The sequence below is a fragment of the Macrotis lagotis genome, chromosome 1, assembly GCF_037893015.1.
Source record: "Macrotis lagotis isolate mMagLag1 chromosome 1, bilby.v1.9.chrom.fasta, whole genome shotgun sequence".
In the NCBI taxonomy this organism is placed as follows: Eukaryota; Metazoa; Chordata; class Mammalia; order Peramelemorphia; family Peramelidae; genus Macrotis; species Macrotis lagotis.
The window spans coordinates 576337173-576357244 of record NC_133658.1 but is presented as its reverse complement, the minus strand read 5'-3'; the positions used below and the strand labels follow the sequence as shown (position 1 = coordinate 576357244).

At 36.3% G+C, this 20072-nt stretch overlaps 1 protein-coding gene across 1 annotated transcript; it reads right to left on the bottom strand.

The window, feature by feature from the left end:
* Window positions 1-540: 540 nt before the first annotated feature.
* On the bottom strand, window positions 541-18223 carry LOC141521517 (cystatin-A-like). The gene is made up of 3 exons (XM_074234150.1): window positions 18116-18223; window positions 3527-3628; window positions 541-754 (listed from the first exon to the last, which is right to left on the bottom strand). The coding sequence occupies exons 1-3, from the start codon at window positions 18179-18181 to the stop codon at window positions 626-628; spliced, it is 297 nt and encodes a 98-aa protein (XP_074090251.1). The 5' UTR covers window positions 18182-18223; the 3' UTR covers window positions 541-625.
* Between the last annotated feature and the right edge of the window lie 1849 nt (window positions 18224-20072).

Genomic DNA, 20072 nt, shown 5'->3' with positions numbered 1-20072 from the left:
TGGGAGAGCAAAACCCAGATTATTTATGGTAGGATATGTGTTGGAGGGAAAGAGGAAATATCTGGCAACTAATTTTCTTGCTATGCCATCTGAGTAAATGTCTTTGCTAATTTTTTCTGCTGAATGATGGTTAATGGGGACTGGAGATATAATGTTAGGGATGCAGCTCCATAGGGTTGCCCCAAAACCTGGGACAGCAGCCTTTAAAATCTGGGAACCCAAACCATACTGCAATTTGGGAAAGGAATTCAGCAAGGGTGCTACACAAAGTTGCTTGACAATTCTTTCCTTGACTATTTGAAAGCCAGTATCTGCAATAGGATGAGCTGAGATGTAAAATGATTTAAAGCAAATAATTTCAGAATTGATTAAAAATTTATAATTGATATCTTTTGTTTTTATATCACTCTATTTCTGAAGATATTCTTTCCCCTTTTCTCTATCCAGTAAGCATTACCTTATAATAAAGAAAAAAGAAGAATACAAGAGGGAAGTTTGATTAAAACTAACAAATATATTATCCAAGTCAAAAAAATCAACTTTTAGAAGATTCATGTTTAATTTTAATTGGGCTTATTGATACAGGATAGTCAAGAAAGCACCAAAAGCATTCTGGATTATGCTTCTAAAAGGAAGTCAGTTCATCATCCTTAGTTTTGTCAGTCTGGAAGTCCAACAGCTTCGGTGACTCATTTGTGTGAGGGAGTGGTTTTATTATTTTCAAATGTGCATATCGATCATTTCCTATAAATACCTGCAAATAAAGAGAAGTAGGCAATTAGTCACATGGATTCCCACCACCTCTTAACTTCTCAAGAGTCATTGTATACCATTTCTGTTTTAGGTATGAGTTTTGACTAGATGACTTGTGATGTGAAGTTTTTATTTTTATTCTAATCCATTAATGAGTCTGGTCATGCTCTGAAAAATTATTCTAGCAGGAAGTAACAGAGAGATCCCTTAGTTTTATTTTTTAAAGCTAAGGGACTTGAGATTCACAAAAGTCTAAATAACTACAGTAATATTCAGACAGGCACCAGTACAATTTAGTTTGTAAGATCTCATATATAAAGCTGGAAGAGCCTTTAGTCCAATCTATTCATTTTTGTGGTAAAGTGCATTGGGATAGTCACTTATCCAGTATTTATAAGCTACTTATAAGATGCAGTGGATACAATGATGGGCTTGGAGATAGGACATTTCCTGTCTGTCTCAGTTTCTTCAGCTGATTTCCTTAATCCCCAAGGTAGGTTGTGAGGATTAAATAACAACATTTACAAAGAATTTAAGCTGTGGCCTGGCAAAGAGTAGTTCTTTAATAAACACTTGTTCGTTACATCCCAAATCGAGGGTTGTTTTCATTAGACCACAGCTGACTCCAGTTGTTGAGGATGTGGATTTTTGAATATCTAAACAACTTTTAATAACAGTCAAGTGCTGTTTTGAATTTGAATTTTGTCTCTGTCCTAAAGATTGATTTATTTTTAAGGGTTTTATTTTCTGAAATGTGTAGAAAAAAAGATCATGTGCCATACAAAAATATATATTCCCCCTTCTTTATTTTAACCCAAGCATTGTGGCCCTTGCATATGTTGTGTCTTCCTTCCAAAGTTGAGCTCCTTGAGGGATAGATCTGTTGTATTTTATTTCCCATCCCATCCACACAAATCTAACCTTTAGCAAAAGAGAGTAAATGAAACCAACATAAAGGCTAAGGCTAGGTAGTGGTTTGGATTGGTAAATCACATAACCACCATAGTCCTCAAGTAACTCCCTAAGACCAACAACAAAATCAATAATTGGGTTCCAGTTGGTGTTAGTAAAGTTACTTAATCTCTCAAGTGAGCAATGTCTCTTATCTCATTTGTAAGGATCAAAATGAGAGAATATTTATGAAGCTCTTTTGCAGCACATAGTTGGCCCTTCAATTCTTCCTTTCTTCCTATGCTGCAGCAGATGCTCCTACTTGTCTGACATGTCCTTTATAACACCTTAATATAGCCTCTTGGTTTTTTTTTTCTAGATTTTTACAAGGCAAACAGGGTTAAGTGGCTTGCCCAAGGCCACACAACTAGGTAATTATTAAGTGTCTGAGACCGGATTTGAACCCAGGTACTCCTGACTCCAGGGCCTGTGCTTTATCCACTACGCTGCCTAGCCGCCCCCTTAATATAGCCTCTTTAACTCAACTGACATAGTTCTACTGCTGTACCTTAAATATAGAAATACTTGGACCCATCTTATTTCTGTTTCCTAGGTATTTCTAACCACAATCATCAAAGTGACCAAGTTGTTTCCTGTTGTGTGTCTGTCCACTGCTGATTCTATTGCTGTTCTCTATGGTCATAAATTTCCATTTAAGTTATGCTGTAGTATAGAGAGTGCTGGGTTTGTATCTGGAGAGGGTTCATAGCCTCTTAAATATACCAGTTGTATGATCCAAGGTAAGTCACTTAACCAGCTAAGGCCCCAAGCAATTCCTCCGAGTATTCGACATAATCTAAAGATGAGTTTAGATTTGTGTTGGTAAAGAGGGTTCACAGACCCAGAATTTACTATGATAATAAATGTCCATCATGAATTCAGATAAAATTCCCCAAATATATATATATAGGATTTGGAAAAAGAAAAATGTACATCAGTAATTTTTGATAAGATGATATTTGAAATCCTGGGCACCAATATAATTGATTAGGGTTCATGCTGACCTGATTCTCATATTTTTGAGGCTCTGATATAAGACAGAATGCTTACTCTCCAACAACACATAATCTAGTTGTTGAATTCAGGACATAAACTTAGAAACCTTGTTTTGGAGACTATCATGTCATGAAAGACTCAGGACTTTGTGAATTTTCTCACTTTTATCTTATATTTTACATACAGGAAAACCTGGGACAAAGTATCAATCCCCGAGACTTACTCTCTACCTGCAAGCATGCAAATCACAATCTTATGGGCTAACATTTTTTTTAGAGGAATCATGAAATCAAATGGAATTCCCCAAATGAATAATTATGAGTATGTTAAGTATTTATGCAAATTCTCAGAGTCACAGTCTTAAATATGAGAGAGCTTTCCCTGATCGAAGCTCATTTCTGTGAATCTTGTCTTGGCTTTATTTCTCTCCTGTTGCCTGGCTATTCAAAGTGATGGGCTGGTGAGAGTCTTTATCATTCTCTTGTTTTTCTTCCTCTCTCACTCCCCCCCAATTCACTATTCATTCTTTGGTTACCACATCTCAGGTTCAATATTAGTGTAAAACCTATCAGATTTATTCTCCTCTTCTCCCCATGTTGACATGAATCTTTTCCCAAGACTCTTCCTCCTTTCTGTCTTCTTCCCTTTATCTTGATTTCCGTGACATCATTATATTTCCCCTGAGACAGACACCATTTTCTCCAGTTACTCAAATGGGAAGGGGAAAAACCATCCCAAAACTCTCCGCATATATTCAAATAGAAAAAAGAGCCCAACAACAATTGAGTAGTGTATGTTAGAGTTAAATGACTTGTTGAACACTGACCTTTACATAATACATGGTCCCAGCCACCACTTGAGTTTTGTAAGTTACGGCTTCAAAGGTCTCACATTTTCCATTGATTTTGTCTTCAAACATCGGTTTTATCTTAAAAAATGAAAGGAAAGTAAAGAATTTAGTGGTTCTCTTCAAGTAATATTAGTTTGATCTACTCAGTGGTCAATGCAATCCTAGCAACTATGGAAACTTTAGTCAAATTCCTATTTCTCCCAATTCATTAAACAATAAATGCCTTGGGGGCAGAGAACATTTCATTTTTTTTGTCTTTATGTTCCCAGATCTTAATAAATACTTTCTGAGCAATTGCTGCTGTATGACCCTGAGTTAAGTCATTGCATATCCTGAAATACTTTCCATGACCTCTGTCTTTTAGACTCCCTAATTTCCTTCAATACGTAACATAAATTTTATTTTTTGCATGAGTTCTGTTTCTAGTGCTCACAGTTGTTAATGCCTTTCCCTCCGATGTTAGCTTTTCTTTGTATATTTGCTTGTATATGCTATACTCTATCTGTAATTGCCAGTTTCCTCGTTAAAATATTGATAATGAATGCTTGCCTACTTGCTTCACTCCTTTGGACCTCAGTTTCCAGGTATTTGGCCTAGATAACCTGAAAGTCCCTTAACATTCTCTGTGTAGAACTAATAATGGACTCTTAAAATGTTAGAACTAGAAGCAGGCTTGGAAATCATTAAATCTAGCTCCTATGTTTTTTCACAAGGAACCTAATGCTCAGAGAAATAATGCATACATATTCACCTCAGTCTTCGTTCTTGACTAATAAAAGGATAATAAACATGTACATGGCAGCTAATAGATTAGATTGAACATGGTGGTAAGGATGCAATTATAATAGGCCCCTTGCTGCCTTTGAAGATACACTTACAGACACATTAGCACCCATATGCAAAAACAGATATGCAGACATGAGAAGCAGTGTGAACCAGTGGAAAGAAGACTGCTTGGGAGTCAAGAAGATCTATGTTCAAATCTTGCCTCTGGCATATTGTAGCTGCCATGGTCAAATCATTGTATCTTTCAGTGCCCCATACATTTCTAAAATATTATGCATGAGTTGCTGACTTGTATTGATGGAAGGAGTTTTCATTCTAGGATTTTCTCACACTAATGAAACCATAGTCTAGATTTTTAAAACTAATATATATATGCACATATATAATATATATATATATATATATATATATATACATGTATACACATATGTGTATGTATGAGTGTGGATTTACATTCTTTCACTCAGTGAATATGTACTAAGCCACTCTGATATCTAGGCACCATGTGAGTTGTTAGAGGTGCAAATAATGTGACTGAAACAAACCTTATGCACAAGGAAAATATATTCTAATGGAGAATTCTAGTACATATTTAAGTATAGCTATATTAGATATGAGGTAGTTTGAGAAGAGGAGAGTATTGGTAATTGGAGAATTCAGAAAGGTTTCCTGTATAGTTATTCATCCACATCAGGTTTTGATATCTTGTGAGTCAGTATAAGAAATCAAATAGGAATTTTGGAGGAGTTTTGTGGAAGTCTGCAAATGTCACATGATGCCTATCAGATAACACAGAGACTATGACTAAATATTTAACCCCATAAAAGGAAAGGAAAAGAAAATCAGACTACTTCTCTGATATGAAGAGGTGGCCAAAGAATTTTACATGGATTTTCTGAACTATGGGAATATTGTTCTCCTAACCCCTATGATGTGGCAGGAATAACTATAGAAGGTAATTCTTGAGTTGAAGGAAGAGAGTGATTCCATGAGGAGTGAATGCATTCCAGGCATTGGGTAGAGTGAGGTCAAAAATTGAAGATGGAGCATTATGTGAGGAATAAAGAGAAGGTCAGGCTCATTGGATTGCAGAGTGTAGAATGATGAGTAATAAGGAATAAAACTGGAAAGATAGGTTGGAACCATGTAATAAGGTTTTTAAAGCTTTAAATAGACTTAAAATTTTATATTCGGTGTAATAAGGATCTGCTAAAGCTAATTGACGACTGGCATTAAGGAACTTAATTGGAAAATTGCTTTGTCAACAGTATGAAGGATAGACTAGAATGGTGAGAGCAGAGAGAGGAAGACCAATTAGGAGGCTGTTGTAATAATCTGGGAAAAAGATGATGTGAACCTGAACTGTCGCGGTAGTTCTATGAGTAGTAAGAAGGAGTAGGCTATAAGGATTGTTATAGAGTTAAAAATAGCAAGATTTAGTGAGTGATTCAATAAATGGGCTGAGGAAGGGGGAAAAATGAGGGAAATGCTGAGTTTCTAAACCTGAGAGATTGGTAGAGCAGTGGTACCTTCACTAGAAATGGGAAAGTTTGGAAGAGAAAAGGGTTTTGGGAAACAGATAATGAGTTTGAGGATGCCCATGGGATACCAGTTTGGGCATTCTGAAGAAGATATCATTCCCTACACTACAACACATATCATCGCATTACTGTTTTTTTATTTTTACTTTAATTTTTTTTTTATTTATGGCAAAGGGGTTAAGTGATTTACCCAAGATCACCCAGGTAGAAAATTAAATGTCTGAGGCTGGATTTGAACTCAGGTCCTCCTGACTTCAGGCCTGGTGCTCTATTCACTGAGCCACCTAGCTTCCTGGGAAATGGTTTTTTTTTGGGGGGGGATTCTTGTGGAATGTGACACTAACTTGTCTGAAACCTAGGGTCCTTTCAAAATTCTGGGTTCATTCTTAGCAGACACCTGGATCAAGCTCTGGCTGATTTGCTGCTAGGGCTCTTTCTCTTTGAAGAGTCTCTTTCTTCTCCCTTTAACCAATCCTACCTGCCATCATAATTTCTCTCTATTCTCTGTAGCAATCTTTATTTCAAATTCTGCACTTTGAGGTCTTTTAAGAATGGGTTAGTATTTCATTGGGTAGAGGGAGGAAATGAGAGAGGGAAGAGGAAATCAGAGAGGGGCAGGATCATGGGGACTGTGGAGAGGGGTTAGGGGAGAAGAACAGAGAGGCAAAGAAAGAAGGTAGGACTCATGACTAGGCAGAATATAAGGTATTCTATTTCAATACATATTATAGTTGGAAAAGGCCTTAGCTCAACTTATTCATTGTAAAATTAATTTTACCTTTGAGCAAAGTGAAGCACACCAAAAATTTTATGACTTGCTCAAAATTACATATGGAGCAAATGGAAGAAGTGGGATTTGAACCTATGTCAAATAAATTAATTCTAATTGTTCTTTCCACTGCAATATGTTTCTTCTGTGGAAGGACAGGGATTATATCTTCTCTCTACTGACCTGGCCCTCAATACTTAACAAAGTGATCTCTAGGTAGCAAATGGTTAATAACTTTTGAAGCTGTACAGATAGGTACCCACTTATGGAAAACCTGGAAAGCCAGGTAGAGGAGTTTAGATTCATTTCAATAGAAAATATGGAGATTTGAGCAGTCAAATGATGAGCTGTTTTACAGCAATATTTAAGGAAGGTTTCCATTGAGTATAGATTTAATAGAAGAGAACCTTGAGTCACACAGGCCAACTAGTGGAGTGACTCAAGAGAGGGACGTTAAGGGCCTAGAGGAAAGAAGACAGTAACTAGGGAGGAATGGAATGGAGACATATTGATGGAAACATTTCCTGTCTTCCTTTATGAGTTGGACATAGATGGGAAAAGAGAAGGATGAATAAAGATAAGACTCAGGATTTAGATCTAGGTGAGAGTATTATTGCCTCTGTCAGGGATCAATTAGAAAGGAGAGTTAATTTACAGAAGGCTCATGAAGTCTACTTTTTTTCTTGGTGAGTCTGATTTGACAGTATCATGTCTGATTGGAAATGATTCTTAGGTAGCTAGAACTGAGGAATTTGATTTTTTATTGGGGAGAAAGAACTAGACTCAGAATTTGAAGTCAATCAGCACATAGGAGCCGTGGTAAAGAAAGAGAATACAGATATACAAATAAAGCAGTTCCTATAAATCAGAAACTATGGTAAGTGCTGGGGGTACAAATGTGAGTAAGTAAGACAGCAAAGACAACACATAAATGTTGAAAAGTGCAAGTAGAGGGTGGCAGAAAGCTCATTCAATTTGATGCAAGATGGATGGAAAGTGGAAGAGAAGTAAAGGGAATGGATGGAGCCAGGAGAGGATGGCTGGGACCTCTCACAAAATGATGGTCCAGACTAGGGAATCACTATTCAGTAGGGTGGGCCTTATGATAAGAGATTGCTCCAGGATGAAATCACTGTTCAATAAATTAAAATACAGTGAATGAGTTGATCTAGAAGAAAAGAAATAATGGTTGACGTCTGAGGCTTGGAGAATACTGTAAAATTAAGGGACAGAAAAAAGAGGAAGAAAAACAAAGAGGATTAGATAGGAGAACCAGATAATGTAGTGAAACAGAGCCCAAGTGGAGAGAATTTTGCTAGAGAGGAAATGATCCCACTCTCTGTTTTTTCTGTAAGAGGTGTGAATTTATGGTTGCCACATGGTGAAGATATGCTTGAAATTGATGTGTTGATTAGATTTTTTCTTTTTTATTCTTTGTTATAGACACTGCTTCCCTATATCGGGAAAGGAGTTAAAGTGAAATAAAAGTGATGGAAATGAAAAATACACCAGTTTTTAAAAGAGGGGTGATTATTTTGTCTAATAATGTAGAGAGGTTAAAGAGGAGGGCCAATCCTGACTTGAAGATTAGAATGGCAAAAAGTCTTGGTAGCCTAGAATAGTGAAGTCAGTATTAAAAGTGACTGATCACAGAGTCTGGAGTGGGTAGGGCAATAATGAATTAATGAAATGGGAGAGGTTGAGTGCTTGGAGGTCCTATTATGGGTGAAAAGCAGGTTCAGCAGGTACCGAGGAATAGATGAGGTGACAGGGAAAGAAGCTGAAATCAAAAAGGGGAAGGATCTTCTTTGAGATCTTAAGGGTGGATCAATATCCAGGGATGAGGAAGTCCAGGGTGGGTCCTGCTAGGATGTGCCAGTTATTTGCATGATGTTGAAGTAGGTACACACTCTTTGTTGGTAGGATCATAGGTCTCAAGCTGGAAGAAACCTCAGAGAGAGGTCATGTATTCCAACCTCTTCTTTTATATAAATGGGAAATTGAAGCAGAGGGCTTAAAGACTTTGACTAAAGACATAGGTAGCTAGTGTCAGAGGCAGGATTTGAACCACATCTCCCAACTCCAGAATTGCCATGCTTTCTCATTTACTGCCATATGCTATTCAGGGGTCATGTGTAAACTGTGAAATATATTGAGTAATTTAGCAATCAGAACTTTGCTATTAAAAAATGAAGAGCTTGTTTAGCTGAAACTGACCCATATTGGTTCTTTGTCTTCGTCATATTCATCTGTCAACCAACTATCTACTATCTGCTTCACTCAGTGCTCTGTAGACTTGACTTCATGAAAGAGACCCACAGATGATCATGAGAGAATCACAGGGTACTAGGAAGAACTGCTACACTTTAGTAATCGAAGCAGGGGATTACCCAACTGTAGGTCCAACCTGTACTGTAATCTTTAGTTAATGCTCCCAGCTTCCTAAAGGCTCATCAGATGGCAGTCTTTTTAGGCAATTCATATTTAATGAACATTATTATTAATAAAATAGGAACCGTCATTATTATTGATATTACACAGCATATCGACATTCAGTGGAATCCTGAAACTGAAATTGAAGTACTCTGGCTACATAATGGGACTCATTGGAAAAGAACCAGGTGTTGGGAAAGAATTAAAGTAAAAGGAGAAGAAAAGGACAGAGGATGAGATGAATAATGTCATAGAAGCAATGAGCATGAGCTTGGACAGAGTTCAAGAGATAGTGGAGGATAGAGAGCTGTAGTTCATGAGGTGAACAAAAGCAAACCCTGTCATATTTTTCATATAAAACTGACAGAAATGGGCTGTTTCTTACTTAGTTTCTGAAATATTTCTTACTTAGTTTCTGAAATATCTTTCACATCACATTTCTGTTTTGAGCATTGCTGTGGTTAAAGAAAAATAATTATTGCCTTACTATGTTTATTTCTACTTATCCTCTGTTTCTCTAAAGGTACATCTTACTTCCTAAGTCCAAGACTTTTCACATTCTTCTAAATCCACTAGCTTATCATTTCCTCTATTACAACAATATTTCAACCTTATATTGTTCAGTTATTTTAAGTAGCCTAAAACAATATTAATATATCTGACATAAGGATGTAGTTTCCCTATTTTTCTTTTTTGATTGAATCTATTTTAGTTTTAATTTTGTCTGAGATCTTGATTACTACTCCTAATTTTTTACATAATACATTCTACTCCTGATCTTTATTTTATGATTGCATGAATCTCTCATTTTTATAACATTTCCAAAAAGCAACATCTTGTTGAGTTCAAAATTTTAATCTATTATTTCCATTTTATGAGTAAAACCATCTATTTCACATTCTAAATCATAATTATTTGTTGTTTATTTTCTCCTTCATATTTTTTCATTACCTTTACCCTGTTCCTATCCCTCCTGATTCCTCTGCTTCATTTCTACCCCTTACTTTGTCCTCCTCTTTATTAACCTATCCTCTTCCAAGAATCCCTCCCTTATCTTCTCCTCACTCTCTATCTCCTTACCCTCTTAATTACCCTCTTAATTCTTTCCGAATTTAGAAGATTTTTACTGTACTTTATGAAGTATACTATATATAAGTATATATGCATATATGAGGTACCCTCTTTAATGGATTACAGAATTACCAGTCTTCTTCTCCCATCTAATTCCTCTGTATCTGTTTTCTTATCTCATTTGTATGAGATAATTACTCTTTTTACCTTATCAATGTAGCATTGATTTTTAGAATCACATCATACTCCCCAGTCTTTCATTCAAACTACTCAATTACAATCACACACACACACACACACACACACACACACACACATATATATATATATACAATATATATAATATATATAATTATATATGGTTTACTTTTCAACTATATAAGAAGTTAACAACTTGTACTTACTGTAATTATTTATACTTGCTATTAGACTTTGATGTTTATCTTGTATTTAGCTTGTATTTTTTGGATCTTATATGTCAAATACCCTAAATTCAGGTCCTTTTGCAACAAAATTCTGAAAGTCTGGCCATTCATTGAACATCCATTTTTTTCCATTTAGGAATATTTTCTAATCAGGTTTTTCACTATTTTTGCTTGGGTGTCATGGGGATACATCTTTAGTCACATGCTTATGTTAGCTTAAGATATTATTATATCTACATCACTGATGGGTGGATAGAGAAGTTGGAAATACATTATCTTTGTTTCTGAGGATCCCAAGAAGACAGAAAGGATTCTAAGCCCTTCTTAAATACTGGGGTGAATCTGGGTATAAAGTTTGGCATCAACCTTCCAAGATTACTTGTGAATGCAAAGGAACTGCAATATAGTGAAGGGAGGGTTGGATTTAGAATTCTGCACTCCTTGCACAAACTAGCTTTGAAACATGACTTTGAGAATTATAACCTGTGTGACTTTAAGCAAGTGATTTAACCTTTTTGGCACTCAATTTACTAATATGAAAAGTTTGAATTAAATGATTCTGAGGTGTTTTCAAGCTCTGAATCTAGAATCCTATATATGGGGAAACAGTACCTCCAGAGAAGGTCCTAATTAAGAACCAGTGTAGCTATAGTCATAATACTGGGAAACGTGGTGACAGGTGATTTTTTTTTAAAGCAAAAATTGTATGGTTAGAGAGGTTACAATCTGTATCAGAGGAGTGACTATCCTAGTTACAGTCTTGCAAGAGTATTCAGTACCCACTGGCTTATGACTAACTCAAACACCTCAAGGCTACTATTGAAAGAACAAATGTCCCCACACTAGTCTGATCTAGACTGAATTTACAGGATTAGACCAGAACTACACTGGCCTTGATCATGTTGAAAGTCAAATGGATATTTGCTTCACCACATTTAACTGCTCTTTAGTCAGGGCAATTAGTGAGGGCAGCCTCCCTGATGAGACATGTTACTGTCTGTTCTCATTGGAGAAGAGGAAGCAAAGGAATCAAACTTGCTTTATTCTTTCCTATCTTTTTCTTTTTCTTTCTTTTTTTCCATTGGTCTTTATGGATTCCTTAGAATCAGAGAATTTCAGCTTGCAAGTCACCTACTCTAGCATTCTCTTTTTATAGTTTAAGAAGCTGAGGTCCAGAGAGTATGATTTGCCTAAGATTATAAAGTTCAGGCAATAAGTGTCTATTATACACTTGCTATATGCATCACCCTGTGTTAAGCTCTGGGAATACAAAAAAAGGCTTCCTTTCCCCCCCAAAAGGAAATTTAATTCAATATATCATCATCATCATCATCACCATCATCATCAGTCTCTTATTTTTCAGTTACTTCTGCATATGTCTTATTTCTCTTGCTGGATTATAAATTCCTATATCTGAATTTCAGATGCTATATAAAATTCAGTGTGTACCAATATTTAAATTCATATACAATTAGTGTGAGTGGCTAAATGTTGTAAAATTCCCAGCAGAAGACCTAGATTCATGGGAGACAAGAGATTTCCAAGTTCCTTAGACAAAGAAACATATGAATGGTCTTTAACATCTTAAGATTGAAACTGTTTAAAATTCAATTTTGTTTTGATAATTTATGAATCTCTGTGGGCATTCTCTCCAAAAGTGCAGATCAAAACCAAACATTCATCTTTGTTCATTCCTGTCTATCCATATTCACAGATGAAGTACCCATTCCTCTTGATTTCTGAACAATTTAAAAAACAACTAAACATGCAGACCATCCATCAGTTACCCTTCACTTTTCCTACAAGACTGACTGTTGTAGTCTATTTTGGGAGTTAGAGGCTTTCATAGAAGAGAAATACTGAACAAGAATGCTTAAAATGGTCGATTTTTATTCTAGAAGCATTTTGATACCTACCTCAGACAAAGTAAGGCTTGAAGTAGACTTGAGATAACCAGGGATATGAGAAGAGGGAATCAAGGGTAGATGGTTACAGAGGAGAGAATTTATCATTGTCTCAGTCCCTGGAGGTTCAAAGATGTAACCAGGACTGAATGTCCAGAGTAGGGTCGCTGGACCTTGGCTGATGACCATCAGGCCATGACAGTAAGGAGGAAGGGAGTTGAGAACTCTGAGAAAGGCTGCTTTCTGAAACTGGCACATTCATACTACAATCACCTGCCATTATCCCAAGGCATAGGGGTTTCTCAATTCCAACTTTTGAACCAGAGATGCTCAATACAGAAGAAATCGATCATTTGAGATGACTGAGGGGCAATGGTAGGGAATGGATGCCAAATTTCCACAGAAAATTCATCCTGTTAGAGATTAAGGGGATGCTGAGATAAAAATCAAGGAATGTCTTCCTCTCTTCCATTGTCAAAAATGTGCTGTGGATATTCTCAGCATAAAAGATTCTAATGTATCCTTCCTCATATACAATATCTAGAAAATGAATAGGACAGAGGTGGCAGGAAGGAGGATGAGTGTATGCCTAGAACAGAGGCAGCCTTTCTGCACCATGTAGCTTTTGTGGCCCCCCACAGAGTCTTTTTGGACTACACTGGCCATGGTGAAATATCTCTTGTTCAAACATACCTTTTGTATCACTTCTGGGTAATTTTTCTTTGTAATGTACCAAGTGGTGAATGCCTACCCACTCCCAGGAAATGCTTTCTATTCTTCCTGAGTGACCTTAAGCTTTAATTATTTGGAATTATGGGCATTATATATTCTATAATGGAAAGTTATGTGTATCATTAGAATAGAAGTGTTAAGAGAATGATACTGATTCAGGAAACTAATTGGGATCATTTAAAGATTGTGTAATTTCCAAAATTCAGCCTACTCTCTTTTTTCTCCCCCTCTTCTATTCTGGACCTGGTTCATCATCCATCTCCAATGCCTGTTAGAGATGGATATACTGATAGACCAACTCTATAGTCTGCCCATCCATTTAACTATATATTATAGTCTATTCAATGGACAATCTTCATTTGCTTGTGTTTTTTCTTGTGATTGTGGATTTCTAAGACTGCAAATATTCCAGGGTTTGATGCAATCTGCATTGCATCACAAACAGGAGTACCTGAAAGGTCTTACCATCTTTAGATAATCCCCTTTCTAACTGAACATCTTTCATGATAGTGGCATATTGTATTGGCAGCTGTTAACTCAAGTCAACATTCAAGTTTATTATTATTATTATCATTATTATTATTATTATGTAAGTCACATTACAGAATCTAAAATGTGCAAGGTCTTTCAATGTCTCATAATTTATTTCTGTTGCCTTCAGTCATGAAGGTCAATTTAGGAACTGCCACAGGGTCATTTGGGCAAGTACTTCTTTTGTTTAATGAAAAATTAGGCTTTAAAAATATTTTCAGGGGTCGCTAGGTGACACAGTGGATAGAGCACAGCCCCTGGAGTCAGGAGTACCCGAGTTCAAATCTGACCTCAGGCACTTAGCTGTGTGGTCTTGGGCAAGCCACTTAACCCCATTGCCTTGTAAAGGAAAAAAAAACCCTAAAAAAATATTTTCAGGTCAATTTCTCATCTAAAATGGTCTCTTTATCTTTTGGGAGGCCAAGTACTTAATGTTTCTCAATACCTAGCACAGAGCTTTGCATATAAGAAGACTCTTAATGCTTTGCAAATGAAATAATCTCTTTGGCTATCATGAATCTGCAATTGTTCAGGGTGAGACTGATTGAAGGATCTTAGAAACATTCAGATCTGCTCCAACTACACTGTTGCTGTTGTTGTACTATAACCATAGGTACACTTAGCTGGACTTACAGACCACTAGACTGGGAATTCTTCTCTGACTATGGCAGCAAAGGATATTTCCATTGAATTTCATAACTTCAACCTAAATTATTGCGAAATACCTTCAACATCCCCTATCAAAAGTCTTGAAAAGCAACTCACCATGGTTGATAGCACTCAGGACTTGAATTCAGAAAGACTGCATTCAAATCTTGCCTCAGACTCCAGGCTCTTTCTCTCCACAAACATGCTTCCAGCATGAAAATGGATCATAATTTGAAGCAAGTAGTCTGTTTGTAGGGTCTCTGCGCTAATTGTTTTTTTGCAGGTTCCCTGGAGAATTTCATTCACTATCCTCAGTAAAATGTAAGGATAATAATAATAGCCTATACTTGATCCACAATTTATGGTCACAAAAGGCTTACCAGGTATTATCTCATTTGATTCTCATAAGGACCTTGAAATTCATTGCATATGTATTATCTTTCACATTTTCCTATAAGGCGTCTTCCATTCAAACTTGGGGTGGTTTGTAATGTCCTAGAGAAACTGGGAAGAAGACTTCCCCTTGAATGAGATCATTCTCATTCTCTCCCTCTCTCTCTCTCTCAATCTCACTTGTTTGAGCTGAGATATCTTTGCTCTCAGATGAAGTTCATTTATATGTGTTTTTTTGGTATGTTCGGATCTATAAAACTTTTCAAATTTTCATTTGATGTCTCGCTTAGATAAATGGATTTACTTGCTATTTACTATTATGATAATCTTTTGTGTAACCAATACATGGTGGGCCAGCACTAAGTTGGTGAGCGTAAGCTAAGGGTCTTAAGATTTGCCCTTAAGTGTGAGCAGGGAAGTGACATTCTTTCTGAACTCAGATTCCTTAATATAAACCAGAGATATTTAAAGAAAGTGAGTAGTTGGATATAATTCTATTCTAGTACCTCTTGGGGAGATAAGATCTCCCCACCTTAGAGATTTTCCAGACACCTACATACTGCTTCCTTCCAGCCTTCCTGTAGGCACAGCCCTTTTCTACAAAAGGTCTCAGATCCTAAGTATCCTTGACAATTCACAAGTTGCATCTAGACATCCCATGTGGACATATGAGGAAACTGAGGACTAACTGAGTTCAAACTCGAGGTCAAAGATGGCCAAGTTGAGTCTAAAACCCATATCTCTGGATTCTCAGTTTTTAGTGCTCTTTCCCCTTTAGCATATTAAGTCCAATCATACATGTGATTGGAAATGACATATATGTGATTGGAAATCAATGAGTCCACATTCGCCAAATGTGTTAGTCCAGGAATTCCCTTACATCACTTCAGTGAAACTCAGCATCCAAATTAAGAAAGACCTCAGAGGTCATCTAGTTCAACCTTCTCATTTTTTTTTGCAAGGCAATGGGGTTAAGTGACTACCCCAAGGTCACACAGCTAGGCAATTATTAAGTGAGACCAGATTTGAACTCAGGTCCTCCTGACTCCAGGGCTGATGCTCTATCCACTGCTGCGCCACCTGGCCACCCTCAACCTTCTTATTTTTAAAGTGTAGAAACTTGAGGCTCAGTGGGCTTAAAAGCTTTGCTATAAGGTAACAAAGGGAGAAAAATTACATAATCCTACCCCCTGCCTGGTTATTTAGTCATAACTAATGAAATAAAACATTCCCTTTCTATATTCTTTCCTTTCCCTGTATTTATGCTAAACTTCTATCTGTTGGCGACAACTTACAAACACAATCAGTTTATCATCTTGTCAAGAAGATTAAAATTTTCAACACCAGCATCTAATTTATTGCTCGGAAAGTCTCTATATGGTGACTTTTTAGTCAGAGATGATTAGTCTCTTTTGTAACATGGCTTTTTTGTATATCATTTTGACCTTAAAAAATAAACAAGGTTATTCTAGTGGTTTCAAAATCATATTTATCAAATTGTTAATGATTCACAATTTATTTATACCTTGATTTTACCAAATAAAATTAGAAAAATGTCCTCAGAAACATAGGTAATAATAAGAAAGGACCCAAAGAACTAGAAGGGCCCCTAGAGATTCCTATTCTATCTAACCTCTCCATTTTATAGATTCAGCAACAGAGCTGGGATTAGATGTTTGTTCTAAAATATTAAACATCACCTGATTAAAAAGATCTGAGTAGAAGCAATAACTTGTTTCATTCTATAGTATGTATATTTCCCCCCATCATAACACCATTCTTTTCTTTTTTTTCTTTGTATATTTTTAGTCTGATAAATCAATGACTTCTTAGGAGTATCATATGTATACTCAAATCTTGTAAGTGGTTTAAATCAATTGACAACCAAAAGGATTGTTAATGATTTAAAATAGAACAAACTCTCATTTTTTCAGTCAGCTTTTTATCCATGAACTAAACTAAATTATGTTTCTATTTATTTCATAAATTACAGAATACTATATAAATTAATTTTCTGCTGATAGGTGGAATTTTCCATATTTTCTAAAATTTGTGTTTGCTAGATATAGCCATTCTGAAGGTTACCTTCAGTACCCTGAGAAGCACATATTTTATCTTTTAAATTGATGCCTTTTGGTTTTACATTTTTTCTCCAGATCTATCTTTTCTCTCTATCTCCTCTCCAGTTAGGCATTCTGTGCAAGAGCTTTTTTTTTTTAAATGAGGGGGAAGAAAGCACCTCAACAAAAATCAACCATCATATCTGACAATCTAGTATACATTCTACACCTATAGTCCCTCAACTCTGCAAAGAAGAGAAGGAAGTGTCTTCTCTACTCTTTACTGAGACCAGGCTTGGTTATAATAATTACACAGTATTCAGTTTATATTGTCCTATCCTTTTTAACTTATTGAATTATAAATTTAGAGTTGGAAAAGGTATCAGAGACCACCTACTACATTCCCCTCATTTTATATTTAAGGAAAACTGAGATCCAAGAGGATTAAATGAGTAACAAAGATCAAACTGATGTTTTGTCCTCCATTTTCAAAGAAGAGGAAGACATCAGGGAGGTGATGTCATGACAAGCACATGATTTGGATTTGAGTGACGGGGGTTGGGCTAAGTCATCATCCTCACTTTCTCCTCCAGAGCCATCTGGGTCCAATGGACAGATATGAATCAGGATGACTGGAGATGGTCCTGGATGTGATGCAATCAGGGTTAAGTGACTTACCCAAGGTCACACTACTAATAAGTGGCAAGTGTCTGAGGTTGGATTCAGACTCCCATCCTCCTGACTCCAAGGCCAGTGCTCTATTCACTGTGCCACCTAGCTGCCCTCCCAAGTTGATAGTAACATTCAGATGGAAGGATTTGAACTCACTTTCTCTGACTTCTAATTCAGTGCTCTTATCACTGTACCAGATTCACAATGTTATAACCAACCTGTATGCTCTTTTTCCAGTTTCTGCTTACTTTGCCATCTCTTATGAGGCTTCCCAAGCTTCTCTAAATTCTTCATACTCATTATTTCTTATGGCATATGAATGTTCTATTTCATTTATGAACCATATTTTTTTTTAGCTATTCCCCAAATCAATGACCATCTGACTTTATTTCCAGTTCCTTGATTCCACAGAAAATGCTGTGGTGGATAAATGATGATGAGAACGTCATAGAGATGAGAGACAAACTTAAAAACTTGTTCTTTGAGAACACTAATAGAACTGACAGAGAAAGCGATAGAGTGAGAGAGAGAGACAATCAAACTAAAACCTATTATTTTCTTTCTTTTCATTATTTTCCTTCATAATATACAGCATCTCACCTCATCAACAATCTCCTGGATTTCTGGAGTTGCAGGTTTAGCATCACTTAAGCCTCCAGGCATCATTTTGGTGGTGGTTGCTTTGCAGAATTAGATGCTGGAACTGAAATGATGAAATGAGTGATAAGGTTAATCCTCCTGACATGACTTTTAAAGGGAGGCAGGCTCCTCTTACTTCGAAGGAGTGCAAGGGTATATTATAAGAAACTTTGCTTCCTGGGCTCTAAAATGATTTATTGCTCATTTGGTACTATGTGTTAATTTATCAACACATATGTAAAGTCTTGTTATATAATAAGGTAATTAGATGTCCCACAAAATCTTTTTTTTAAAGTAGGCAAGGAAAAACAACCCCTCTATTCTTTGAACGAATGGTTCAGTCCAGGGAGGACTTTTCAAAATTAGTAATTAAACAAAAGGGGCGTGTCTAGTTTGCGTTGATTGCAACAACCTCAAATTTCCAAATACTTTTTTTCAGCTAAACTTGTCTATTTTTAATAATGATATTCTTCTCCCTCACTCCTTTTCCCAAGGAATAGGTGAGACCATGGACTCGAATGTTCCTGTAAAAAAAACCTGATATTCTCTGAGCTTATGAGGAAAGGCCTTTATTTTAGAGTTTTTTTAAATGGGTTTTATTGCCTATTATTTAGATTTACAAGAATTCAAAGAGAACAGGTCTTTCAACATATGTGACGTTATGTGGAATTCCCTTTAGGACAGGGACTGAAGCTTATAATTTTGGATCTCTCCTATCCATCCTCTAATATTGTTTAGTATATAGCAGTAGCTTGATAGACTTTGTTTTTGTTTTTTTGCAAGGTAATGGGGTTAAGTGACTTGTGCAAGGTCTCACAGCCAAGTAATTATTAAGTGTCTGAGGCTGAATTTGAACTCCAATCCTACTGACTCGAGGGCCCATGCCCTATCTAATGTGCCACCTAGCTGCCCCTACTTGTTACACTTTGAATCTAACATTCATTAATTGGAATTAATCAATGAATTTTATTAAGCACCTACTATGTGCCAGACAAGGTGTTAGGGACAGGAAAACAGAAAAAAAGATGGATTAATTCCTTCTTTCAAAAATTTACATTCTAATAGGAGAGACAAGTGCATATATTAATATTTTTAGAGCAGATTTAAAGAGGATAATTTCAAATAAAACCAAAGTCGTTAAATACAAAGTAACTGAGTTGAGGGCACCAGAAGTTGGGGGGAATCTGGAATGACTTCATGTAGAAGGTGATGTTGAAGAAAAAGAGGGATTCTCTGAGAGGGCTGTGAAGGAGTAGAGAATAGGAATAAGTGACTTGTTCATAGCTGGGGAATGGGATGGCAAATAAAGAGAATAGGTGAGGTCAGTTTGATTGGAATGGCAAGTGAATGAAAGAGTCCATGCAATAAACCTAGAAAGGTGGCCTAGGGACAGATTACAAAGGGCTTTAGAAATCAGAGAACTTTGTAACTGATTATAAAATAAGAGGGAGCCCTTGGGTAAAACCTTTTGTTTGACAAATAATCTTTACTTCTTTTAAAGCTTAAATTCCCTAAAGGAATCTGTCTGCTTGTACATTTTTTCTTTTTCTTTTTAGCACTGTAACTTATTTCATTTTTTTCCAGTTACATAGAAAGCTTTCAGCATTCATCCCTTTGCCAGTTTATGCGTTCCTTATTTTTCTACCACCTTCCCTCTTCCCTCCCCATGGGAGTGAACAATCTGGTATAAGTTGTACATGTACAATCGGGTTTGACTTATTTCCATATTAGCCATGCTGTGAAAAGGTATAAGATAAAAAGGGAGAGAAACCATGAAAAAGAAAGAAAAATCATAAAGTCTATGGTTAGTGCTCTTTGGATTTTTTGCTCAATTTGATCATTGAGCTCTCTGATCCTGGGACACAGCATCTGGTCCCTGACTTTCCATTATGGCATCTCAGGTATTCAGGGTTTGTTC